The sequence below is a fragment of the Pleurodeles waltl genome, chromosome 5 (genome assembly GCF_031143425.1).
Source record: "Pleurodeles waltl isolate 20211129_DDA chromosome 5, aPleWal1.hap1.20221129, whole genome shotgun sequence".
NCBI classification, from domain to species: Eukaryota; Metazoa; Chordata; class Amphibia; order Caudata; family Salamandridae; genus Pleurodeles; species Pleurodeles waltl.
Window position 1 is genome coordinate 980,980,035 of NC_090444.1, and position 27,300 is coordinate 981,007,334.

General features: G+C 45.3%; 1 protein-coding gene across 1 annotated transcript in view; it reads right to left on the reverse strand.

Moving 5' to 3' along the window:
• IGF2R (insulin like growth factor 2 receptor) overlaps nt 1-27,300 on the reverse strand; it is a 1,086,527-nt gene that overhangs the window by 559,738 nt on the left and 499,489 nt on the right. Inside the window, exon 22 of the mRNA XM_069235138.1 lies at nt 9,261-9,435. Coding sequence (XP_069091239.1) covers nt 9,261-9,435 — 175 coding nt within the window. The remainder of the gene's footprint in view (nt 1-9,260; nt 9,436-27,300) is intronic.

A 27,300-nucleotide genomic window follows, 5' to 3' on the forward strand; every position in this document is an offset into this window, starting at 1 on the left:
CGTGCTGTCCCTAATTATTTGACTAGCACATACCAGACTGGCATGCTTAATTTACATGTAAGTCCCTTGTAGGGTGGTATACCATATATCCAGGGCCTGTAAATGAAATGCTACCAGTGGACGTGCAGCACTTACTGTGCCTCCCACTTAAGTAGCACTTTAAAACATGTCCCAGGCCTGTCATTGCAGCATGAAGGCAGTGTCCCACTGCCATGTTAGCTTGTCATTTAAAACCTCTTGTCAAGCCTTAAACTCCACTTTTATTACATATACGTCACCCCTAACGTAGGCCATAGGTAGCCCATATGGGAGGGTGCTAAGTATTTAAAAAGGTAGGACATTTACTTTTTAGATTTATATATCCTAGAAGTGAACAACTCCCAAATTCATGTTTCACTAATGTGAGGCCTACCCCTCCCATAGAATAACATTGGGGATTGCTTATTATAAATAATAAATTGTAATTCCTAAACAAGAGGTGGTAGATATCTCATGTTTGTTATCCATGAACTTGTAATGATAACCCCACTTTAATGGTAAAGTTGAATTTATCATTGCAGGTTTGACTGCCACTTTAAAAAAGTTGGCATTGTCCTGCCCTTAGCCCTCTGTGCCTGCAGCCTGCCTTAGGTCACAGTCACACAATAGGGGGAATAGCATAAAAGTGACTTGTGGGTGGGGCAAATACACAGCCCAACTTGCAAATGAATAGGCTGGCCTTTGCCACTACACAAGAGGCTTAACGACCCTGTATTGTAAGTGCAGGCAGCCAGAAGCCAGGGCAGGGGAGTCAGAAAACACGTGAAACTTCAGAGAACACTTCTGAAAACTTCTCCCCACTTCTAGGAGCAGGGCGGCTAAGTATAAAAATATGGCTCTCAGACCCACTTTTCAGTTCACTTTTGGACCTGTGGAAGGACTCTCAGTGAACTGCCTGCTGCTGTGCCCTGCTGTGCACTCTGCCAGACTGCTGCTGTACCTGGAAGGACTGCTTTGCTGCCTGGAGCCTGCTTGGATTTTTTTTTTTTAAAGGCTAGCCCTGCTGTAGAGTCCTGCATCAACACATACACTGAGGACTTCAGAAGTGACTCCAAGAGCTGGCCTCCTATTCCTACCCAGAGGGACATAGCATGCTCCCACCACCTTACACTTGGACCCAGCATGAGTGAGCCTTGAGCTCCCAAGAGGTCTCCATCCATTCCTGGACACTTGGTTGTGGTGCTAAAAGTGCCAGGTGGCCATTTTCTAAAACTGAGGACTTGCTATTTTGAACCTTAAACTTTAAAAATTCAGCCTCTGGTTCTACTACTTTGATTTTCATGGTTTTGGTGTCAAATAATTTATTAAAATTATCTTTTTTTCTACATAGGTGTGAGATGTTTGTTGTGCTGTGTTTTCACTATATTACTGTGTGCTGCATAAATATTTAGTACATTGCCTCTAAGTTTAGCCTGACAGCTTTTTGTTCCAAGCAGGGGTGAGCTTGGTCACTAAGATTGATGCAGTGTGAGCTTCAGATTTTTCAACAATCAGACTGGCATATCTTGTTATAGCTAGAGGAATGTGGAGTGGTAGAGGTACTAAGCAAAAAAAACCATAATATTTTGTAAAATTACCAATTTTTGGATGACTTTAAAAACAATGTGTGTGTGCATTTTTGTCTGACTGTATGTAAACATTCCTAGTGAAATTCAGCAGACATCTCACCATACCCAACTGAAAGCATATGTACCCAACTATTTAATCGAAAAATTCATTTATTGGGGGTGTAGCACCCCACATACGCCCCACTCCTGAAGCTATGCCCCTGGGGCCAAGCTACCCTGGGTTAAACTCAGGTTAAATTAGTGAATGTTTTTGGTTAATCCTGCAAGGGATTGTGGCTGTTGCTGCACCATGGCTCACACCCCACTCAACCAACAACCCAATTTCTCATATATATGAATTGTGTAAATTAAGGTTTGATTCTGCCAATAGCTATACATGCTCTGAATGTATGCTAACTTATGTTCAGCAGTTATATGCTTATGGTAAGTATGTGGTATTCATGATTCAATCTGTCACAAAGGTGTGTACGTGGGCTTATCAGTAGCTAAGCAAAACAAATTTAAACTGATTCGTCAACAAAATCGTCAAAAGCACCTAGCTCAATTGTATACCAATCTGTATACCAACAGCAGTTTTCAAGAGTGAATCAGACCTAGAGGCACACAAACTATTACCGCTGTTAAAGGGTACTTATCGTGTCAAATCTTCAAGTCCTGGGAAGGTGGAGTATTGGACCAATATGAAAAAAAAGCATTACAAACAGAATCTATTAATTATAGATGGGCAACTATCCAAGATTCAGAGGGCAGACTGTGTGTATGCATTTAAGACGTGGACATCAAAATTACTGGATGCAAATTTTTTAATTCATTACCAACTAAGCAACTGGGATTCATGAATGGGCAGCAACAACATCCTGGCTCTAGAAGTGTTGGTGAAGAAGCCAAACGGGCATTTGAATCACTGTTTATTCGAGCAGTAGTGTAGCAAGGATGCCGTGGGCCCCGGTACAAGCAAGGAAAATGGCCCTCTTGACTGCTGTTGCTGTAGTAAAATACTGCAGTTATTAGGATTTAATGGGCCCCTCAGCTCTCTGGACCCCGGTGCCACTGCAACAGCTGCACCAATGGTAGTATAACACTCAAGTATTCAAAAGCATACAAGAGGTAAGCACAAAAAAGATTTTTGGGCTAAACTGCCCGATATGATGATAAGTTATGGCTTACTTGCATTATTCATGGCACTCAATAGTGAAACATGTTTCGAGTACAGACCAAGCACAAGTGAAAAGTAGGATATAATGGGTCCTTGCACACATTATAGTTTACATATGGCAGATTTACGTGTGAAATGTTTTTCTCCAATGGTAGTCTTGTTGCAATCTTATGCACTCTGATGTCATCATTATTAATTAGATTGAAAATGATCGACAGATTGTTGAATCTTTTTAGTCCTATAATAATGATAATTATTTTACTAATAATTCGAAGAAAACTAAAATATTTATCTTAATAAAACGTTGATGTAAATGAAAATGGTGGGTAGGAAATGCACAGCTTGAGGATTCGATGAGCTTCTGGTATTGGGTTATCCATACTACAAAAACACCATCAGGGGAAAAACAGCTGGATAACATTAAAAATGGAGCTGTGTGTAGCAACAACTTAAGGTCGGATATTGTTTAACAACAAGAAATACGGTGGTCTGTCAACTGAGCCCCTACTAACCGCTGCTGCAGCAAAGTTAATACAACTGTCATTGGCGTTGGAACAGTTTTCAGAGTGGGAGTCCTGTAATCAGTGTTGCATCACTGAACTCATAGGGATTGTGAACAATGTAGGCATCACCTAAAGAACAAGTGCAGCACAATAGCACCACCCATCCAGCAAGGTAGTAGTAAGGGGTAGTATGTAGCTGTTCATGCATTTTGGAGGAAACTGTCACAAATATATTGCTAAAGCGCGCTGTGATAGCATATTGTAATTTACAGGCAGCCCATAATCCATTGAAATGGTCACTAAATTTACAAAAGTGAAAAGAACAGATGATGGTTGGAATGCTGAACAATGCAAACATTCACCCCAAGTCACAAAGATCTGGGTTTAATCCATTGATTTTTTTGCCCACCATGCCACCCCAGTTTGGACCCAGCTATACCAGTCTTGACCCTGTTCTCCATGGGAACAGTCCAACCTGAACTGCTGTTCGTTTTTGTCACCTTAAGTGCGGCAAGTATGCCTGGACGTGGTTCCCGGGCTCACTGTGTCACAGGATTAAGCTAGCCTGGCTGATGAAGGGTGATACCCTGAAACCGGTCCCAGCATGCTTGTTATCAGTCCAGGGAGGACCTGGCCTGGCAGTTCGGGCTGGACTGTTCCCATGGGGAACATGGTCAAGACTGATTTGCATATGGCTGGGTCCAAACTGGGGTGGCATGGTGAGCAAAAGAATTGACGAATTAAACCCAGATCTCTGACGGGGGTGAATGTATGATTGGTTCTGCATTCCGTCCATCATTCGGGTTTGTCCACTTTTGTCACACCAAATTTACAAAGGCACAGAGTTTTACTGATAAGACTAAATGGTGTTAATGTGAGGGAAATTAGATTTCAGCAAGTATTTGTCATTTGCACATCACCAAATAAAGTGTTCTGATTAGTTTTGATCCTATGAAAATCTTTGTTTCCATCACACTTCAGGATAACAAAATGGCTTCAATTGTGCTTTCCTAACTGCCTATATAATTTAAAATATTCATACAGGTCATGTATGGGTGTTTAAATTTTGATGTGTGAATTGTATCCTGCAGCTTCTCCCTTTACACCAGCAAGTTTGTCACATACTTCATTTTACAAAAGCATCTCACTTTGTAGTAGAAGAACGAAAAATAAACACCAGCTTCCATGTTTAAAAAATACTAGCAGTTTGTCTGAAGACATATTCTGATGTCACAGCAAATGTGACAAGATAAAAATAAATCATTATTGATCATTCACTTTTGAAACTCCAGCATGATTTTGGGGGTGCTGCAGCACTCCTACTGCCAGCGACTATGTTGTTATAAGCTTGTACACAGATTAAAGAAAAATAAAAAGCAATTAGATACTCTGGACAGTAATTGCTTTCGCCCAGTGCTTAGCATAAGCAGAAAGACACCCCACAAACTTTATTCAGGTTGTAACCGGGGGTAACAGCAAAAAGGAAACTGGCTGGTCATATGTGTCAGCTACATTTATTGGCCAAAACATCTCAGGGTGACTCATTGGCTAGTCGGGCATGGACGTGAGTGTGATTCCAAAGGCTGGGGAGATTGTTAAAGAGAGAAGCCTTTTATATGGTTTACTTGATAAATGTTTACAGCTCGCCACGTGAAGATAAGAATCATTCATGAAAAACACGAAGGGGCAAAACTATATCAAGGACTGTAAGCGTAAAAGACAAGCGATCGCTATTTAGTGTAGTAAAGAGTAAACTCCCCATTACGATGTAACGCTGGTAATGACCCATGAGGTTCCACATGGAGAAAGGGGATTCTGACTAAAATAATTTTAATTACTGGCAACAATGACAGCATAGGGGCAAGGCAGATATTCGGAAGAGTAAGCTATGTCGATTTCGAAATCTTGCAAATGAATTGGCTGTGTGCACATCTGGGCCAGAAAGACTAATATTACACACACACTTGAGGGACGCACTTTAAGGCACACAAAACTAATTCGGTTGTAGAAGCAGTTAGTCCATGAATGTAGCGATCAACATCATGCTCGTTCGGTGTGATCTTTAAACATGGCGCTTAAAAGGTTAAAACGCTAAGCATGTTTGGTAAGAAACTATAAACTTAATTAACTCCACGCTGCGACTAACCATTTTATTTTTGTTTTAAGAAATTAGGGAATTGGCAGTTACTTTTACTTATTTATTAATCAATTTGTAGTTCTACTTAGTTAAGACTTTTTGATTTTAGTAAAATTGCATGTATAATACACACGCATTTGATACAAATATGGGGGCTTTCAAATAAATCCCGTTATCCCATGTCAAACTATTATGTCATTCACAGTTTTCTTCCGCCCACTACAGCACACAGCACGAGGTAATGGGTCACTCCACTCAAACCACTGGTTAACTGTAGGGTGCGAGACCACATCCTGTCCTTCACAAGGAGCACATCCACACCCAATGTAGCTCCTTTCAGTGCTAGGGACTACTATGGCAGTGTGTGGTTTGAGATCAAAAAACTATTTTTGCATTTTAGGCAAAAAAAAAATAATTTTGATTGATGAGGGCTTTGCAGTTTCCTCAATAAAGTTTTGCAGAAACGATGACAAAACAAAATAGGCATTGAGAAAGTCAAAAACCTGGCTGTCAATGCCTGACTCCACCAATATTTGTAGTATTTGTATTGCACAGTTTACATTTTGCTGCTGATTTATGTTTTGCTGTTTTGGAGATACTACTGCAATTTACTTTGGTTTTACCTAAAATCCAATAAAGCTGAATTAACTCTTGGTTACAGAGGTGGATGTGGGTGCAGCTGGAAGGATAAGAAGGGGCGGTAGAAGATGGGCACTGCATTTGAAAAGACAGGAGGAACTAACCTCTGTCGCATAAAAGGATTCAAATGCTGAAGCTGAATTAAGGAATACAACATCAGCAGGATAGCCCAACTGACCGAGGTGCAGGCCTATGACCGTTGTGACTCACTCACCAAACTTCCGCGCTGGGCAGTAAATGCAGGCTTCCTATCTTATGGGGTTAATACGCCAGGCACTGGTGAGTAAAACTGTTCATAGGGAGGACTTAGTTAGGAGTGGACTAGTAAACTGAACTCGGAGCAAAATCGCAATTATAAGTGGTGTGATTTTTATCACACCTAGTAACTACCAGCTGTGATAAATTCTGTCCCCCTTTTACATTTCAGAAGGTCAAACCTGCATCAAATTTATAGAGTGAAAAGGACTCAGATAATGGCATGACCTGGATTTCGGCACTGTTTGCATTAAAAATCCACATTATGCCAATTTTCATGGCAAACTCTGTACAAGAGATAATTACTGCAGCCAATAAATTCAAATGACCTATGTGTTGGATTTTATCACATGCGACAACTATCCCATCCGATCCAGTTGCATTCAAAATTAGCATCAAGGGTCCTCCCTCAGCCCCACACTCTTCAACATCTACATGATCCCCCTAGCCAACATCCTCCGAGCACACGGAATCATTATCCTCTCCTATGCAGATGACACCAAACTCATCCTCTCCCTCACCCGCAACCCCACCACTGCCAAAACCAACCTACACGCTGCTCTCCTTGATACCGCCAACTGGATGACCACTAACCACCTCAAGCTCAACTCAAACAAAACCGAGATCATCATCTTTGGCCCGAACAAAACCACATGGGACGACTCCTGGTGGCCCACTGCCCTAGGCCCCGCAAACCACGCACGCAACCTCAACATCATCCTGGACCCCTCCCTCTCCATGACACAGCAAATCAATGCTCTGACCTCCTCCTGCTTCCACACACTCCGCACTCTAAAATAATCCTTCAAATGGATTCCCCCAGAAACCAGGAAGACAGTCACCAACGCACTCATCAGCAGCAGACTGGACTACGGTAACGCCCTCTACGCCGGCACCACACTCAAACTCAAATGCAAACTCCAGAGAATCCAGAACACAGCCGCACGCCTTGTCCTTGGCCTCCCCCGCCACGAACGAATCTCACCACACCTCAACTCCCTTCATTGGCTCCCCATAGACAAGAGATTTACATTCAAGATCCTCATCCACGCACACAAATCCCTCCACAACACCGGCCCAACCTACCTCAACGAAAGAGTGAACTTCCACACTCCCAGACGCAACCTCCGATCAGCCGACCTCGTCCTAGCCACAGTCCCCCGCATCCAACACACCACCACAGGAGGCAGATCCTTCTCCTACCTCGCTCCCAAAACCTGGAACTCCCTCCCCACCAACTTTCACAAAACCAAAGACCTCCTGCTCTTCAGAAAGAACCTCAAGACATGGTTGTTCGATCAGCAACCCTCCGTGCCCCCCTCTTGATTTCCTCCCAGCGCCTTGAGACCCTCACGGGTGAGTAGCGCGCTCTACAAATTTTTTGATTGATTGATTGATTGATCCCATCCGATCCAATTGCATTCAAAATTAGCCCCTTTGAGCGGTTAGGCAACCGACATATAGCATGTGATAAATATATTTAGTAAAACAAAACTATCATCGCTATCCTTCTGGAACCCCAATCTCTTCTGGCTGTAGACCCACAATGAAGCAATGCTAAGCTACAATCAAGTCCACTATCTGCTCACTGAGCAAACTGCCTAGTAAATGTTGGAGAGAAGAGCATCGTCTGAAATATTCTGCTCTTGCATAGCTACACAGGCAGCAAGCTGAATATGCTGGTGTAAAGTAGTGATGTGAGGGTGTAAACCTATGCATAGTTTAAGACCTATTTGATTACTACTTTTCTATTTGTCATGTTGTTTTTAAACAGCATTTATAATTTCCTCCTATATTGCAGCAAGATGCGCATGCCTTCTAGTCTGCGACAGTGAACCCTTGTTTGCCCCTTTCCAATCGTAAGCAAGACAGTTAGAAGCCTCTTAGCTCAGCAGAGAAGCATAAAGGTCCTGATTAAAGGTCCCTTTAATTACTTTCTCATGAAAAACAGGGTCACTTGGCTTAGCGCCTGTTATCTGCAGTTTCATTTAATCGTTAATTCTTTGCTTTTGTGAAAAAAAGTGTACTAAAGTAACGCAACTTCTAAACATCTTAACATTACGTGCTTTATAATTTTGAGAGAGCAAAGCTATGTTGGTTTGTTTAATAATTTCATAATTACAAACCCACCTGCTTTTTTTTTATTTACCATGTTCCAGACCTTACCCCAAGAAAGTGAGTTTTTATTTAACAAACGCAAGTGTTATGTAGCTTGTTTGTTCTCATATGGTTGATCAAAAATGAAGATTCTGCCTCTTCTCGTGGCATGTGTCAGAAGGATAAACAGTTGATTGGCCCTGCTGGTATTCGCAGTTGTAGCCTGCAGGGAATACATGGTTCCAGCTGCAGAAGGTAAATTAACACCTCAGCTAAATCACTGACTTGGGTAGTATGGTCTGGCTGCGATGTGCTTTAAACACTTACCTTTGTCATCATTTTCCAAAAGATCTACTATGTAAACAAATAAAAAAAGCAAGGCACTCATTATGCTGGAGAAGAAAGGCAGCCTACCGCATAAAACAAAAAGCACTTTACGGTTTTTTACATAAAGGACGGAGCCAGGGAAAAAAAGTTCCCATGGATAAACGTGAAGGGATGCTCGATTTTAATCTCAGCAATAAATCGACCAAGAGAGTTTGCCCACTGGAGAACCAGTAGTGGTTTCACTATGACAAAAACCACGGAAAGGCAGGCTGCACAAATTTGGCAAAGGTGCGGTTACAGCTCACACATAAATCGGGCCCTTTGTCTAGTTTAAACCTCACGACGAAACTCTGATAATAAAACCATTTATTCTAAAGAACTTAGTTGAAAAGGTCTTGGCATGAAATGGTGGAGGTGAAATAAAAGAAAGACAAACTGAAGGTCTGTACTAATACAGATGTACAGTAGCGGCCTACAATCAGGTCTAGCACAGCAAAGCAAACCAGGCGATTCTACAACAGCGAGTGCTTCAACCGTACCCGATTTCTTTACGTAATCCCCTCGGTAGGAAATGGTAATAAAGCCTTCAGATGACAACTCCAGGGTGTGCTGCAGCCCGACGGGCCTCACGGGTTTGTTGTTCTCCAGTTCACAGCCAGCTGCTGGCTTGCCATTTATAGACCCACATTCCTGGACAGCTCCACAAATGTTCAGCTAAGGAAACATAAGATTGAAAGATCATTATTTACCTCCCTCCGCGCACTGACTCTTTAAGGGATTCTCATACTGGTACCATGGAATGCATAAACGGGTATCAAACATACATACATTTAACACAATAGCAGCCCACCGTAATGGAAATAGGTAACATGCTTGAAAATCAATCGCAAGTGAGACTTTAAGGGTGTAATCAATTAAGCAAAACTGCTAACGGTTCAGCATTAAGTCACCGACGCCCATCAAGGCACCTACATCCCACAATCGACAAGGCTCGAAGGGGTCTTTAGGACGTCAGCAGAGGGTTAAAGGTTTCTTAGGCCAATTCACTGGCCTGATACTTAGCAGATCGGTAAATGGTTCTACAGTAATAAACACGGGGAAAGGGGCAATTCTAGTCGTTATTAATTTTAGCATAGGTTTCTCTTAGTAAAATGTAGTCGTGAAAAATAACTAAACTACTTAACAAAAGGTCATAAAATGTAAATTTCAAGGTGGCTGTTCAGTCATTTGGTGTCTTTTTTTGGTTTGGTGAATTTTTATCCAGCGGTTCTTGAAATACAAGCCAAATGTTCATACCACGAATAATACACATTTCGTTTTTTGCTCGCAATATCTGAAATAAAAAAAGTGTCTACTACAAACAAACACAAACCATCACTCAGTATGCTCAATCACTCTGCCTCATTTGTCTGAGAGCATAGAGAGGGAGGGGAACAGCATAGTGGAGATGCGGAAGCAGGAACATGCACCAATGTAAAACAAGCATTTTGAAAGTAAAAGGATTCACATCTGTGAGAGTTAGAGCTACTGGTGTTGTAACCGAAAATGTCTTTTACCTATGTGTTTTGGTTTGGATTGTAGTGGATGTATGTCGGGTGCCACAGCAACCCTCCCAGGTCTGTCGCTGCAGAGAGAGGACACAACAAGGCCATCATCTTGGTAGTGTTGTTGCCTCATTCTTACAAACTGGCAGTGATACCCTAGAGATTCAACCCTTTCTAGTGTGTTTACCTAAACTTTTATAGGACCAAACAAGCCACAAAGCACCACCCTCGTGGCATTTAACCCGGAGAATGAAGGGGTCAAAAGAGTTGGGAGCAAAAAAAAAAAAGGGGCAGCCATATATTTCTGTGTGTTAAACTTTTAAAGGAATTATTCCTCAACATTGGCAATACCAGCCTAAAGTTTAAAAATAATGACTGTATACAAAGAGAATAACAGAAGAGGCAACTTAAGTGCAAATGAATTATAGCGATTTTGTTAAGAATGCACTTGCTTTGCCGCGCTATGAAATGGCAGAACCTGTATTACGAAGTGTTATATTAAAAACAGGAGTTATTCCCAGATTGCCCCCACATGCACCAGACAAAGAACCCTAGGGAAGAGGATGTGGCTTAAGGACCAGAGTTGATGACCTTGGAGCTGAGGAACATGGTTCAAGTCTCGTTGCTGGCTCAACATCCTGGGAGTCTGGGCAAATCACTTAATTTCCCCTTGCTACCAAAAAAGAATGTATTCTTGTATAATGTAACCGGTGGTCATGTAAAGCACTGTAATACCTTTGATCGAGTTTGCACTATATAAAACTGCAAAAATAAATAAAGCGCTCCAATACCTTCGTGTCCAGTTCGCACAACATAAATCTGCAAAAAAAGAAAAAACAACTACCTCCATGAGTGAAGCAGTGAGGCAAAAGGAAAAACTAGTGCGCTAACACGAAGCTATCTGGCTGATCGTGCAATAATCCATGTAAAAGGGTCAGTCTCCAAGTCTGTAACAAAACGGCCTCAAGGCGGGACAAACAAAGCATTTACCAACTACATCAAGGGATTTTTGAAAGGCAGGCCCAGGAACGAATGAAAGTGAAAGTGATAAGCGTGAGATGAGCGTGGCAAAGCTCACAGAGTAGATCACAACAGATCGAAAAAGCAGAGTTTGCGCACTGCTATGCTGGACCTAAAAAGGATTGGTGACGGGGGAACTCACACTGCCCTTTCCTATGGGAAGGTGGGTTTACCTTCTGTTCCAAATGTGGTCTAGTGGCCAGGTAGAGGTTTAGGGTCCAAAGAACCCCTGGTCTTCTCTAACGGTACCTTGTCAACTCACCACTGCCCTGGTGCTACTGTGCCTGCCAGTGCCCCCTCATACCCCTATAAGCTAACTCTACTAACCATATTGCCTTGACTAAGGGCGAGGGAAGTACTTTGTAGCTACTCTGTCTTGCTGCAGTGCGGGAGCCATTGTCTCACCCTCAACACTTTGCCCATGGGCATGGGGGAGTATTTAAAAAAGCATAATTCATTTTTTTTCCCGGGGGCAGGATGGCACACACTACCCCTGCTTTTCAGGTTGGCATGAGTGGTTCTCATACTACACCCAGCCCCACCGGTGAGCAATTTGAGGGGACGGGGCACACACAACTCCTGCCCTTGGGCAAGGTGGGGTACAGGAACACGACTCCTGGTCAACTTTTCTTTTTTTTCCCCCCTTCCCACCATCTCCAGGTAATAAAGGATGGACTACTATAGATGGAAACGTTCGTAATCAATTCAACAGAAGTGAAGATAAGTATGGGAGGTTTAGTAGAAAAATTACCAAACCAACACATTTTAAAGATTCTGTTTGTGCACAAAGCACAATGGTCTGTAATCATATATATTTGTTTAGTTTGGAAGATTTTATAAATCAGGTAATATAGCAAATTAAATATATTGACAACATTATTTCATTATTTATTTTTAAAACTACCGGTCTAATACCTTGTTTTTTTGAGGGGAAGGATATGTCGTGACATGGACAGAAACTTATGTGTATTGGTCAGGACTGATGTCACCATGGAATGTGTATACAAACTCTGGAGCATGGAATGTTGGTGGGCAAAGAAGGGGAAATGCACAGGCTGGACAAGTTTTCACAGCGTTGGCTCATCAGTGTGAGAGTTATACAATAAAGCTTACATATGCGACAGTCTGTGTGAATGTGCATCTTAACATGTCTGTCAACATGCCACCGTCGCAGGCAGAGGGACAGGGTGAGAGGAAGAGGGAGAGATGAACAGGCAGAGGACCCAAAGGACAGAGCTAGAAGACTGGGGAACTGTGGCAGAGGAACAAACACATGGGACAGGATCAGATGAGAGGAACGAGAAGGAGAGACGTGAACGAGAAGGACAGAGAGAGGGACAGGACAATAGAGGTAAAAACAGAAAGAGGGACAGAGCATGAGCAACGGGGGCATGAGAAGAGACACAGGCACAGGATGGAGACAGAGTAGCAAACAATGAGGGAAGGGCAGCTAGTAGTAGAAGTAAGATGAAGTAGGAATAAGAAGGCAGGAAAGAATAGGAGTAACTAGCAGTTGTAATAAGTAGTAACAGCACAATTAAGCTAGAGGACCTTTCCTACAACTGCACTTTGTGCACAGTCCTGACTGCGTTAGAAACGGTAGTGCAGCTCAAGGTTATGAATGCTTTCAAAAGAACCTCTGTGCATTGTGCCAGTCCCCTTCCTCCCCATCTCAAAGCCCGGAGTGATCACAGTGCTCATATCTGAAAGAAAAAATGCTGCCTCGGAAGCACTGTATCTCTGCATCTCAGTTCAGTCTGTAGGGAAGTAGCCCCTTTTTAGCATGGTTACCACGATTTTCTGCCTGTTGTTAGTGTGTTTGACTGCGTTCACTGGGATACTGCTACCGAGGACCCTAGTGATTATGCTTTCTCCCTTCCACCTTGATAACCTGTACCATTTTCACCCACATCTGGCATACTGGTGCTCCCATGTAAATCCCTAGCATATGGTACCCAGGGCATTGGGGTACTAGTGAAGCCCCATGAGCTGCAGCATGTATTATGCCACCATGGGGAGCCCATGCAAAGTGTTCTGCAGGCCTGTCATTGCAGCCTGTGTGAAAGGGTGCATATACCCTTTTTCACCATAGGTCACTGCACCAGGCCACTGTAAGTCACTCCTATGGCAGGCCCTCCTAGACCAGAGGGCTGGGTGCAAGTAGCTGTGTCTGAGGGCACCCCTGCACTAGCAGAGGTGCCCCCACGAACTCCAGTGCCATTTTCATGGACTTCGTGAGTGAGGGGATGTCATTTTATGCATGTACTGGACATAGGTCACTACCTGTTGCCAGTATTGGAAGTATGATTCCATGCACCATGGGGCTCCTTACAGGGCCCCCAGCATTGCTCCTACCAGCCTTCTAGGGTTTTCCAGGCAGCCCAAGGTACTGCCACCCCTCAGACAGGTTTCTGCCCTCCTGCTGCTTAAACAGCTCAACCCCAGGAAGGAAGAACAAAGGATTTCCTTTGGGAGAGGGGGGTAACACCCTCTCCCTTTGGAAATAGGTGTTACATGGCTTGGGAGGGGGAGGAAGCCACTGGTATGCTTTGAAGGGAACATTTGGTTCAACCAGTCTACACCGGTTCAGGGATCTCCAGTCCCTGCTCTAGCACGAAACTGGACAATGAAAAGGGGAATGAACACTCCTCTTGTCTATAACCACCCCAGGGGCGGAGTCCAGAGCTTCGCCAGAGGGGTCCTGGGTTCTGCCATCTTGAATCTAAAGTTGGCAGGGACCTTTGGGAGCATCGGAGTGGTCAGGCCAGTCGTCACAGCCCCCTCCTGATAGGTGGTCACCTAGCTAGGTGACCAATCCCTCTTACAGGGCTATTTAGGGTCTCTCTCTTGGGTGGGTCCTCGGATTCGGCTTGCAAGTTTCCAGCAGGACTCCTCTGCAACCTTACTTCGACTTCTAGCCACCGGAACCGCAACTGGACCCTTCAGGAACCGACAATCTGCATCCGCAAGGAAGACTCTGCTTGCAACATTGTTTCCACGGCTCCTTCAAGCTTCTGCAACATTTCCCCGGCTGTGCATCCTCTGAGGGTGGCAAGTTTTCAGTCTGCACAAAAAAGGAAGAAGGAATCTCCCTCAGAGTGGGATGCAGGATTCACTAACCCTGCATCCGCAGGCACCTACTGCAACGCTGACTGGCTGCGTGGATCTTCTCTCCTCCTGAGCTGCGTGGATCCTAAATCACCGGTGGTGATCCACAATAGTCCTCTTGGTCCTCTCTGACAGATATCCAATTTTGGTAGAGGTAAACCCTTGCCTTCCCATGCAGGGCAGTACCCCCATGCACTATGTCTATTTCAGCTGCCAAGGTTTGTTTGCATCTCCTCCAAGGGATCGTCAGGCTATGTGTAGCTCCAGCCCACAGCACACCTTCCTGCTATGTACAGCCCTCTGTGTGGTTCTTCTGCGGCATGGGACCCTTCTCCAGTCTTGCTGCATGGGTTCTTCTGCGACTCCTGTGTCCCCATCCTGTGGGACTCCCATGTGTGCTGCTTCTGCTCCTGTGGACTCTGTCGCTGAGGGTCCCCTGGGACACCCCCTCCTGGGCTGGGTCCTCCTGGGCCGTGCTGGTCCCCGGCAGCTCCACTTTCCACCAACCGTGACATTTGCCTTTGCCAAGGCTTGTTGGTGGAATCCTTGCACCAGAACCTAACTACAATTCTTCTTCCAGCATGGTACGTCATCTGCATCCCTCAGGAAAACTGCACCGACTCCAGGGCTGCAGTGCTGACCTCCTGCACATCACCGACAACCAACCCCTGCAATCCTAGACTGGTGGGGAGGGGCCCCTGCTCCCACTGGACTCTTCTGTGCAGTGCTTAATTTGTATTTAAAAAGGTGCAGGTGCCTAAATCCCTCCTAAACACGCACCTACTGCCATTAAATCTGCGAGCACGGAATACTGAGGCACGCAATCTTGAAGCCAACTTAGGCCTCTTCAATCCATATAAAGCCACTCCCTGCCCCTTCAGCTCACTCCTGCAGCTTTCTCCTCTGTGCCTTTGTGACGCTTTTTCGTTTTTCCCTTCCTCCGTCTTTCCCATATGTCTCTTTTGCGCACAGCAAATGCTTGAGGCAGAAGAATAAGCCCCGACCCTCAAAAATAAGTGGCGGTGCTCAGCACTGGAAACAAGCACAAATTGAGCACTGCTTCTATGGCTTCTGGACCTGGTCCTATTTTTTCATAGGTCTTTTTCAGGGATGCATTGCTGGCTTCTTGCAGTCTTGTCTGGGTGTTGCATTTTCTTCTTTTCCTTCCTTTTGGGTGGTTTGGGGAAAATCTAGTATTTTACTCCTTTCCTCCTCCTAGTCGCTATGGGTCACTTTGGTACTTACCTTTGGGGTTTCCTAGTACCCCCAGCTCTCCTTTACACCTTCCACTTACTTAGATAGGGGTTCTGTGTTTACATTCCATTTTTTTTTAGTATATGTTTTGGACTCCCCCTAGGGTCAATAATGTCTAATTGCAATTGCACGGTTGTCCTATCACTTTCTATGATTATTGCTGATAACTAGTGTATATATGTAGTGTGTTACTTACCACCTATTGGAGGGTTGCCTCTCTAGAACCTTTTGGCATTGTGTCACTACAATAAAGTACCTTTATTTTTGTGACACTGAGTGTATTCTTTCAGGTGTGTAAGTGCTGTATGACTAAAGTGGTATAGCATGAGCTTTGCATGTCTCCTAGATAAGCCTCTGCAGCTCATCCAGAACTATCTCTAAAAAGCCTGGCTTCTAGACACCGCCTACACTACACTAATAGGGGATACTTGGTCCTGGTATAAGGTGTACGTACCACGCACCAGACCAGCTTCCTACACGGTCCCTGCCTACCTGGAGCTGGGGTTAAGCAAGAGGATGTCTCTAGTCCAGATGTAGTTACTGTACTTGGTGTCAGTGGTCTGGAATGAAAGGTTCACTAGGCTGGGAGAAAAAAAAACGTAACTTCGGTAGCATTATTTCTGCTGAAAGCATACTCTTTTTACACTCTGAGGTAATCAGGATCAGCTGTGTTTAATCTCCTCACACCTTCTGCAGAACCTTGAACAGAAGCCAAATTGGTGGAAAAAAAGAACAGCAGGCCTTGAGACGAGCTGACTCTGAAGGCATCTCAACAGGAACTTTCCTGTTCTGGACTTTGGTTAAAAGATCCAGATATAACCATCCCAATCTGGAGAAGATCATCTCCAACACTTCAGGGGTGTAGTTCCGACCTGGCCCTCACCCACAATATGGTGTGGGACAGCAACACAATACGGGAGGCCAAACAGACGCAAGACCTGCAGAAGATTAATCCTTGAAAGCTTTTTGAGTATCCTATATCCTCTGAGAAGGAAAAGCTTTCGTACAGGTCATGTCAAGGACTGCACCACTAAAGGTCGGTGAATGTGAATGGGAATCAGATGTGAGTTCTGTGCATTGATGGTAAAGCCCAAGTCGTGGAGTAGAGTTATTGGGCACTGAAGGTGTTGCTTAGGGCACATAAGAACTTTCGGTGCATCTTCTGTAAATATAACACAAGTATTTGGACTAGAGCTGTTGGAGTCTATGAACTATATGATCACCTTGTAGCTTTTGATCAGAGCCCGTAAGTAGGAAGTCTATAGCTACTACATGCATGGCTATAATGGTGTACATCTCTTGTGTAATGGCAAGTAGCAACAACCGCTTTTAGGCCTTTTGGAGATATTTTGTAATGTAATTAAAGAATGAGGCCCAAAGAATGGAGAAAGAGAGAAAAAAGCAAACAAAAGGACTCCTGACTAGATTACTCCAATGAGGACTTCATATCCCAGAATACATTTGGGATGGAAAAACCAGTCAGCTTTATTATTCGATAGAGAGCTATTCAGAGCAGAACAGTTCAAAAGTTTACTCTTATGCCCCCTGTTCCAATTAATTTAAAGGTGCGTAACAATCTGCTGGAAGCCTAGAGGAACTAAAAAAATGTCCGATAAGGACCTTATATGTTTTTACCAATGTTGGGTATGAAAAGAAGAAAAGAAATTCAGAGGATAGCTGTTATAGAGAAGAGTATATACCTTCTCCCTCTTCTCTCCATCCCCACTCCCTCCAACAACCCCCCACTAACTTGCACTGCGAGCAAAAGAATTTCGGGCATATAGGGACTTCTGAGCATGCCCATGTAATAGAGGCAGACTCAATGGAAATCCCTGCGCACACGGCGGGATCGAGTGAAGGGCATGATGTGCCACATTCTGAGACGTAACCACTGTGGCGGCCATCATTGGTGAGTAGCTGTGGTTACTTTGGGGCTGATTATAAGCCCCAAAGCTGGCTAAGCTTTACAGATCACAATGATTGGCCAAATGGCTCCCGGCTGAGATGACGTCGTACCTGGGGATGAACATCCGGACTTTAAAAAACAGTCAGTGGCGACTGGGTATTACACGCAGGCGGCTGTTCCTAGAGGTGTGGTAGGTGATTTAAGGGCAAATATCCCTGTTAAAGTAAGTACCAGATTACCAGGAACTAGTTTTTTTTTTTTTTAAACTCTGTGGCATTGAGAGTTATGGGTTGTACTATCCATGACATTGAGTTTCTTGTGACCTCATTCCATCAGATGTATATATTTTCATCAAATGGACACACTTCCCCAGAACCTATAAGAGGATTTGGAGAGTAGAATACAGGGAGTGCAGAATTATTAGGCAAGTTGTATTTTTGAGGATTAATTTTATTATTGAACAACAACCATGTTCTCAATGAACCCAAAAAACCCATTAATATCAAAGCTGAATATTTTTGGAAGTAGTTTTTAGTTTGTTTTTAGTTTTAGCTATGTTAGGGGGATATCTGTGTGTGCAGGTGACTATTACTGTGCATAATTATTAGGCAACTTAACAAAAAAAAATATATACCCATTTCAATTATTTATTATTACCAGTGAAACCAATATAACATCTCAACATTCACAAATATACATTTCTGACATTCAAAAACAAAACAAAAACAAATCAGTGACCAATATAGCCACCTTTCTTTGCAAGGACACTCAAAAGCCTGCCATCCATGGATTCTGTCAGTGTTTTGATCTGTTCACCATCAACATTGCGTGCAGCAGCAACCACAGCCTCCCAGACACTGTTCAGAGAGGTGTACTGTTTTCCCTCCTTGTAAATCTCACATTTGATGATGGACCACAGGTTCTCAATGGGGTTCAGATCAGGTGAACAAGGAGGCCATGTCATTAGATTTCCTTCTTTTATACCCTTTCTTGCCAGCCACGCTGTGGAGTACTTGGACGCGTGTGATGGAGCATTGTCCTGCATGAAAATCATGTTTTTCTTGAAGGATGCAGACTTCTTCCTGTACCACTGCTTGAAGAAGGTGTCTTCCAGGAACTGGCAGTAGGACTGGGAGTTGAGCTTGACTCCATCCTCAACCCGAAAAGGCCCCACAAGCTCATCTTTGATGATACCAGCCCAAACCAGTACTCCACCTCCACCTTGCTGGCGTCTGAGTCGGACTGGAGCTCTCTGCCCTTTACCAATCCAGCCACGGGCCCATCCATCTGGCCCATCAAGACTCACTCTCATTTCATCAGTCCATAAAACCTTAGAAAAATCAGTCTTGAGATATTTCTTGGCCCAGTCTTGACGTTTCAGCTTGTGTGTCTTGTTCAGTGGTGGTCGTCTTTCAGCCTTTCTTACCTTGGCCATGTCTCTGAGTATTGCACACCTTGTGCTTTTGGGCACTCCAGTGATGTTGCAGCTCTGAAATATGGCCAAACTGGTGGCAAGTGGCATTGTGGCAGCTGCACGCTTGACTTTTCTCAGTTCATGGGCAGTTATTTTGCGCCTTGGTTTTTCCACACGCTTCTTGCAACCCTGTTGACTATTTTGAATGAAACGCTTGATTGTTCGATGATCACGCTTCAGAAGCTTTGCAATTTTAAGAGTGCTGCATCCCTCTGCAAGATATCTCACTATTTTGGACTTTTCTGAGCCTGTCAAGTCCTTCTTTTGACCCATTTTGCCAAAGGAAAGGAAGTTGCCTAATAATTATGCACACCTGATATAGGGTGTTGATGTCATTAGACCACACCCCTTCTCATTACAGAGATGCACATCACCTAATATGCTTAATTGGTAGTAGGCTTTCGAGCCTATACAGCTTGGAGTAAGACAACATGCATAAAGAGGATGATGTGGTCAAAATACTCATTTGCCTAATAATTCTGCACTCCCTGTAAGTTTGGGGGGGGGGGGGGCGGGACTGCACATATCTGAGTGGGGTTAGTTAATACAGAGTACCATGAATACAGTGTGTAGAACCAAAAAAAATACCATCCTCAATAGGAAGGTTAGGCAACTGTCAAGAGTAGTCCCTGCTAGTTGACTGGTGACCTTATGTTCAAAGTGTGACAATAGGAGACGCCCCCTCAGAACAGACCATGAGGCACATAGGCCAAAAAAACATGAGTAACTTGTCTTTAAATAATACCAACTATATGAGGTGCATGTTTCTGTTTTTTCCACATGTCTTTTCTTGGTTTAATCATGACTGCCCTTTTGTCACTGATATTTTGCATGTAAGTGCATGACTACAGCACGAGTGCCACCAGCCATTCCATTAATAAAATATGGAGTCTCCCACAAACAAGGAGCTAAAAAAATACCACCCATTTTTGGGTCCGATACATGTCCGTAACTGAATGTCTTACCCTTCCTGCTTTTATCATTCTTACGTAGGTGTACTCTACCACTAAAAAAAAAAACAGAGTATGTAAGGTAGGTTCCACCTCTTCTATTTAATTCACTTTCCTAAGATATTCTTTAAGGTTTAGGTTGTTGATTTAAGCCCTGAGGAACGCCCAAGACCTTTTGAGACTATAGTATATATGGGCAGAAACATGTCAGCAGGCAATACACGTAGGAGTACAAAGTGGGCATAATACCCATCATTAAACTATATATTAAGGATACCACCAAAACAAAAAAAGACAGACACTTTCCGTGGTTTATCCTTAGATATTTTTACTTGCATCTGGACCTGAGCTTCTTGTCCAGTCAGATAATTTCTAAGAACTCCCTCAAGTTAGCCCCAATTGAGGTGGAGTCTGCCCTGGTAGTATCACCTTACCAGGGTGGGATGAGGGGGCCAATGATGAAGCATGTCACATTACGTGAACCCACCTCATCCAAATCTTTGAGATTTCTGGAAAATCATGGAGTAGGAAGGATCACAACAGTCGAGATTTTGTGAAATAAAGTGCTTTACGCTAAGGATATAAGGAGTGCCATGCACCATATGTGTGAGTGATATGAATTGGGGCTAGCATGGCATGCGGTTAAGCCTCATCTTTCTTTCCCTCTTGTATGTAAGGTTGCTTAACCATAACCTGGAACTACACTTTAATCAGCCACTTACATAGGCACAGTAATACATGGACAGCTGGCAGTCAGTGAAAAATGAATGCCTGGCTTTCTTAAAGATACATGGTGCAGTTGTCATTCCCTGTGACACGACCGTGAACCTATAGTGTTCGAAGCACATGGTGAACTTTAAGTAACATCTGTGGGTAGGGATGATTGGAACATTATAGTGTAATTCTTGCTGGAGATCCTGGGACACCAACCAATCCCCTGCATACAAAGCCAGCAAGGCTTAGCTTAGGGACAGAACCTTGAACTTGTCCTGCTAATGAGCAACTTTAGAAGGCAGGGATCCAGAATGGGTCTCAGACCTCTGTCCTCCTTTGGGAGCAAGAAGTAGGAGTATAATCCTGTGCCCTTTTCCCACAGAAGCACCCACACTATGGCCCTTTGTTAAGCAGGGCATCAAATTCTGCCTCCAATGATTTGCGAGTAAAAGAGCACATCCTGGTGGAAGAAGGATAATATGAAAGGGAAGGTCAGAAAAGGTAGGGAGCAGCCCCTAGTGATTAGCTTTATGGTCCAGAGATTGGTCGTGATCCTATCCTGATTTGGGCCTTCTCCCTTAACAGAAGACAGTGGTATAAAATCGGAGATAGTCGAACAAGTTACTTACCTTCAGTAACGATTTTCCTGGTAGAGACCTATACTAGTTGCAGATTCCTTACCTTAGAATTTCCCCTAGGCGTCAGACTGGATCTGGAGATTTTTCTTCGAGCAGTACCCTTGCATGTTGTCAGGTGGTGTCAGTCGACTCCGCATCTGTCGTTGGTGTTGTGGTCACCGTGATGACGTCAGGGTTGTATATAGGTGCCGCCTTGGAGTAGTGACATCAGTTTCTTTTCACAACTTTTGCAGAGTCATGAAGAACACAGAGAATAGTGCGCCAAAACTAAGGCCCTGAAATGGTAATCCATGTCCCTAGAAATCAGTTCGCAAGCGTGGAAGATGGGTAGGTCAGAAAGGAATCTGCAACTAGAATATGTCTCTACCAGATAAATCATTAGCGAAAGTGAGTAACTTGTTCATCTGATAGAGACTTCTAGTTGCAGGTCCCTTACCTTAGAATAGATACCCTAAGCAATAGCATCCTTGGTGGTGGGCTGCAAACCAAGACCATACTAGAAAGTCCTCCAGGACCGAACGACCAAAGTAGCCGTCTCTGCGGACCTGTCTGTCCAGACAGTAATACTTTGTATCCTGTGGTAGCAGCAGTTGCTCTGGTGGAATGAGCATGTAGACCTTCAGGGGTTTTCTTCTTAGCCAAAGCGTAGCACATTTTGATGCAAAGAAGCACCCATCGTGAGATGGTACGCTTCTGCAATGCCTTCCCTTTCTTCGCACCCACATATCCAACAGTTGATCAACCACCCAGAAACCTTTGGTACGATTAAGGTAGAACACCAACGTTCTTTTTGGATCCAGACGGTGGAGTCTCTCCTCTTCATGAGAAAGATGTGGGGGTGCGTAAAAAGTAGGCAAAGTGATGGATTGGCCTACATGAAAGGAAGTGGCCACTTTGGGAAGGAAGGAGGCCCTTGTATGGAGCACCACCTTGTCAGGGAAAACAGACAAGAATAGGGGTTTAGAAGAAAGAGCCTGAAGCTCACTCACCCTCTGAGCAGAGATGACAGCTGCAAGAAATGCAGTTTTAATAGTAAGGAGTTGCAAAGAACAGTTGTGTAATGGCTCAAAGGGAGCACATATCAGATAAGTAAGGACAAGATTAAGGTCCCACTGAGGCATGACAAATGGAGTGGGAGGAAACAAATGGGTTCACTTAAGGATTCCCTTAAGGAATCTATCCACAAGAGGAGACTTAAAAAGAGAAGGATGATCTGGCAAACTTAGGAAGGCTGTGATAGCCGACAAGTAACCTTTAAGAGTGCCCAATGCAGTGCCCTGATGGGCTAAAGACAGGATGAACAGAAGAACCTCGGAGAGAGTAGCAGAGAGGGGATCAAGAAACTTGTTCGTGCACCATGCTGCAAATTTATACCAACAACAGGCGTATACCGTTTTGGTGGAGGGACGCCTGGCAGCCAAGATAACCTCACAGACTTTGGTTGGAAGGTCAAAAGCCACCAACTGCTGTTGCTCAATCGCCACACATGAAGGAGAAGAATGGACAGGTTCGGATGGAGAACCCTCCCCTATTGCTGCGACAGAAGATCTTCCTGAAGAGGAAGTCTGACTGGAGGATCAGTGGGCAAGCTCAATAGCTCTGGTTACCATACTCTCCTTGCCAAGTCTGGAGCCACAAGGATTACTTGGACCCAGTCGTTCTTGATCTTCTTTAAAACTCTGGACAGAAGTGGTATAGGCGGGAAGGAGTATAGAAGGCCTGAGTTCCACTCAAGACCAAAAGCGTTGAGCGAGTACTGCCTTGGAAACTCCAACAAGCAAAACAGCTGATATTGTGCATTCTCTACAGAGATGAACAGATCTAACCAAGGCTCTCCCCATTTGTGAAAGAGACCTTGCGCCACCTGAAGATGGAGATGCCATTTGTGATTGATTACGCATCAACAGCTCAGAGATCCTGTCAGATGTTGACCCACCAGGGATATGCCTTGATGTGCCAGTCATTTCCAGAGGCGCAGTCTCTTGACAAACAGTCCATGACCCTACTCCGCCCTGTTTGTTGCAGTACCACATGGCGGCAGTCTTGTCTGTGAAGACATGCACTACTTTCCCTTTGAGAGAGAGGGAAGGAATGCTTTCAATGCAAGCCTGATCGCCCGGAGCTCCCGAAGGTTGACGTGGAGTACAGACTCCACCAGAGACCAGAGGCCTCTGATCTGCGCTTCTGCTATGTGGCAGCCCCTTCCCAGGAGTGACACGTCTGTCACTACTGTCAGATCTGGTTGGGGAAAGGAGAGGGATCGGCCTTTGACCCCAAACTGATTCGAAGGCCACTACTGCAGATCTTTTGCAGTCCCCTCCGAGATCTGGACCATGTCGGAGAGATTTCACAGATGCTGCGCCCACTGGAACTTCAAGTTCCACGGCAGAGCCAGCATATGCCATCTGGCATGTATCACTAGCAGGATGCCATGAGGCCCAGCTGACTCAGAGTATTTCTCACCGAAATCCAGGATAGAGGCTGAAACATCTGAATCATAGCCTGAATATCCTGGACTTGCTTTTCAGGAGGATAGGTCCGAAACTGCAATGTGTCCAGAACAGCCCTGATAAAAGGGAATGTCTGAGAGGGAGACAGGTATGACTTCGGAATGTTTATAGAGAACCACACCGTGTGCAGGAGGTTCGCCGTAGTCTGAAGGTGGGAGATGGCTTTCGAGCCAGTATTCGAGGTATGGGAAGACTGAAACCCCTAACCTGCGTAGAGGAGCTACAACCACCGCTATCACTTTTGTGAACACCTGAGGAGCGCTGGTAAGGCCTAAAGGGAGCACAGTAAATTGAAAATGTTCGTTACATACTACGAATCATAGGTAGCGCCTGTGAGCAGGCAGGACGGGACTATGGAAATAAGTGTCCTGCTAGTCCAACTCTACCATCCAGTCTCCTGGGTCCAAGGCAGATAAGACCTGAGCTACAGTGAGCATTTTGAACTTCTTCTTGAGGAAGAGATTGAGGGCTCAAAGGTCTAGGATAGGATGTAAGCCCTGTCCTTTTTGGGCACCAGAAAATGTCGGGATTAACAACCACAACCTACTTCTGGCGCACAGACCCTCTCTATGGCCCCCTTGACCAAGAGAGCCATGACTTCCTCACGGAGCAGTGCCAGATGATCCTCCGGTAAGGGGCCGTAAGATGGAGGCATGACCGGTGGGGGAGTCTGGAAGGGGAGGTAGTAGCCCCTCTGGGCGATCTGCAAAACCCACCTGTCCTTTGTGATGGTCTCCCAGAGGGGCAGAAGATGGCGAATCCTGCCACCAACTGGTATATGAGGGGGTTACAGACTAGGAAGGTTTGGAGACTGTAGCAAGGGCTTGGGTGGACTGGGCAGACCTCTGATTCCCTGTCCCACGAGCTGGTGGGATTCCACATCCCCAGCCACAAAGGGGCTGAGCAGCGTGGGTGGCACAGTGGCTGGAAAAGGGACATGAGAGGGAGCCCCTTCCGTGGACATGTAAGGGAGGAAAGATGGACTTGCAGGAGCAGGGGGCAACCCGAGAGGCCAAGGGACCAAGCTGTAGCCCGGGACTCCTTAAACCTGTCAAGCGCCGATGCCGCCTTGCCCCAAAGAGACAGATGCCATCAAAGGGCATGTCCATGAGGGTCTGTTGGACATCACCCAAAAAAACAGATGTCCTCAACCAGGCGTGGCATCTCAAGGCCACCATCAACGCAACCGATCTACCGAGAGAGCTGGTTGTGTCCAGTACACATCGAATGGTGAACTTAGCTGCATCTCTCCCATCAGCAACGGCTTGAGACAATAGCCTAGGCCTCCTCTGGGATCTGCAGTAGAACTTGCACAACCGCATCCGGCCAAAAAGGCATGCAGTGTTCACAGACTGTAATGCCAGACTGGAGGAAGAAAACATCTTCTTCCCAAGCTAGCCCAGTCTCTTTGATTCCCTATCCAGGGGAGCGGAAGGGAATTTGCCAGATGACGAGGATGCCTGGATGACAAGGCTCAGGCATAGGTTGTTGGGACAGGAATTTAGGGTCTTTCAGAGCGGGCCTGTGGGGGCAAGCGATTGTCCTGTTCATAGGAGCCCTTGTACTGGGTCTGGACCAAGTACCCAGAAGGACATCAGTGAGAGCTTCATTGAAGGGGAGGAGAGGCTCTGAGGTGGAAGCCCTAGGTTGAAGCACTTCCATCAGGAGATTTGTCCTGACCGCTACAGTGGGCAGCTCTAGGCCAAGGACCTCAGCCGCACTACTGACCACCACACAATAAGAGGCTTCTTCTGCCATGGCCACGGTAGGAGGAAAAAGTATGCCGACATCTGGAGAAGTATCCAGACCACTAGCCTCGCCCAATTCCTGTGCGGAGTCAAATTGGGGTTATCTAGCTGGTATTCTAAAGGGTCCAGCTTCTCCTCCAATCCTTCCTCGTATTTGTACCCAGTGTAATAAGGGTCCAAATCCAACCTGGGATGAGAAGGCCCCATCGAAGTTGAAAGCGTTGTTGGCTGATGCTGTTCCTGCTTCGGGTCATCGGGGATAAGGGTCAGGTTGATGACAATCATGGGCACAACTGATGTCAGGAATGTCGACGACCTAGCCGGTGTCGGGGAAGGGTGCAATGGTACCACCAGCATCGACACTGATCCAGTAACGGATCTGGAGGGAACCTTGCGGCAAAGGCCGAAGCCACCGGCGCAGAACCCGCAGGGCCCTCATCCAAACTCCCAGGCCCTAAAGGTGCTGCAGGGGGGTCGGACTGCCCAAATATGAGGCGCATAACCTCAAAACTCCTTGAGCTGAGCAGGGGTCGCCCCGGCTCCCAGAAACTCAGAGGCACGGAGCGGACCCAAAGGTAAGCACCGCAGACGGAGGCCTGGAGCGTCAACGCTCCTCCTGGTCGCATCACCCAAGCGACGCAGTGAAGTTGAAGAATGCCTGGTCTTCTTAGATTTCTTTTTTTTTCTTACCCGAAGATTTTGAGGACGACGAGTGTTGTTGATGCCGCAAGAAGTCTTGAGAACTTCCTCTCGAGCGAGACCGTGAACAATGCAGAGTCGAGCGCCGGGCCGCCATGAGCTTCAGAGACCGCTCCCTCAAAGTGTTTGGGTGCATTGCCTGGCACTCAGAGCACGACTTCGGGTCATGGTCGCGCTCTTGACACCACAAACAGACCCGATGCAGGTCCGTTACTGACACCATACGTTGATAGGCCTTGCAAGGCTTGAACCCAGACTTCAGGGACATCTTAGGCGCACCAATGGTCACCACAAAAACTCAACCAAAGGGTCTAATTCAGTCAAAAAATGACCAGGGTAGGTTTTCTCCAGATCAGCACGTGACGCGGAAAGAAAAGAACTGATGTCACTATGCTGAGGTGGCGCCTATATACGACCCAGACGGCATCACTCCACCAGGATGCCAACGACGGACAAGGAGTCGACTGATGCCACCTGACAGCGTGCTAGGGTACTGCTCGAAGAAAAATCTCCGGATCCAGTCTGACACTTGGGGGAAATTCTAAGGTACGGAATCTGCAACTAGAAGACTCTATCAGGTAGAGACGTTTTAAGGCAGCACAGCTAGCAGATGAGGGGAGTTACTGCAACTGTTGCTAGTGTCCTTTAGAGCCACACCTGCTCAAAAAGGCATGTCAAGATCAATTGACAGATTCTCTTTGTCTGCACTGTTTTCTCATGGAATAGCCCTGAAACAATCTTTGATGATGGTAGAAATCCCTCACTGGGGAAGTCAGGCCCAATGACCAAGGTGTAGCTTTGCTATTTTTGAGGCATTCCCAGGGTGAGTCAGCCTTTTCTCTAGATACCAATTCTCCATTGAAGGGCATGTCCATAAGATTTGCCTGGACATCGTCCGAGAAGTCAGTCGAAGACATCCATATGTTCTGTGGCAGCATGACAGTTGTGAACATAGATTGATCCAAAATATTCCCAGAGATTAAGCCACACTTCATGGTCATTTGAGAGGCATCC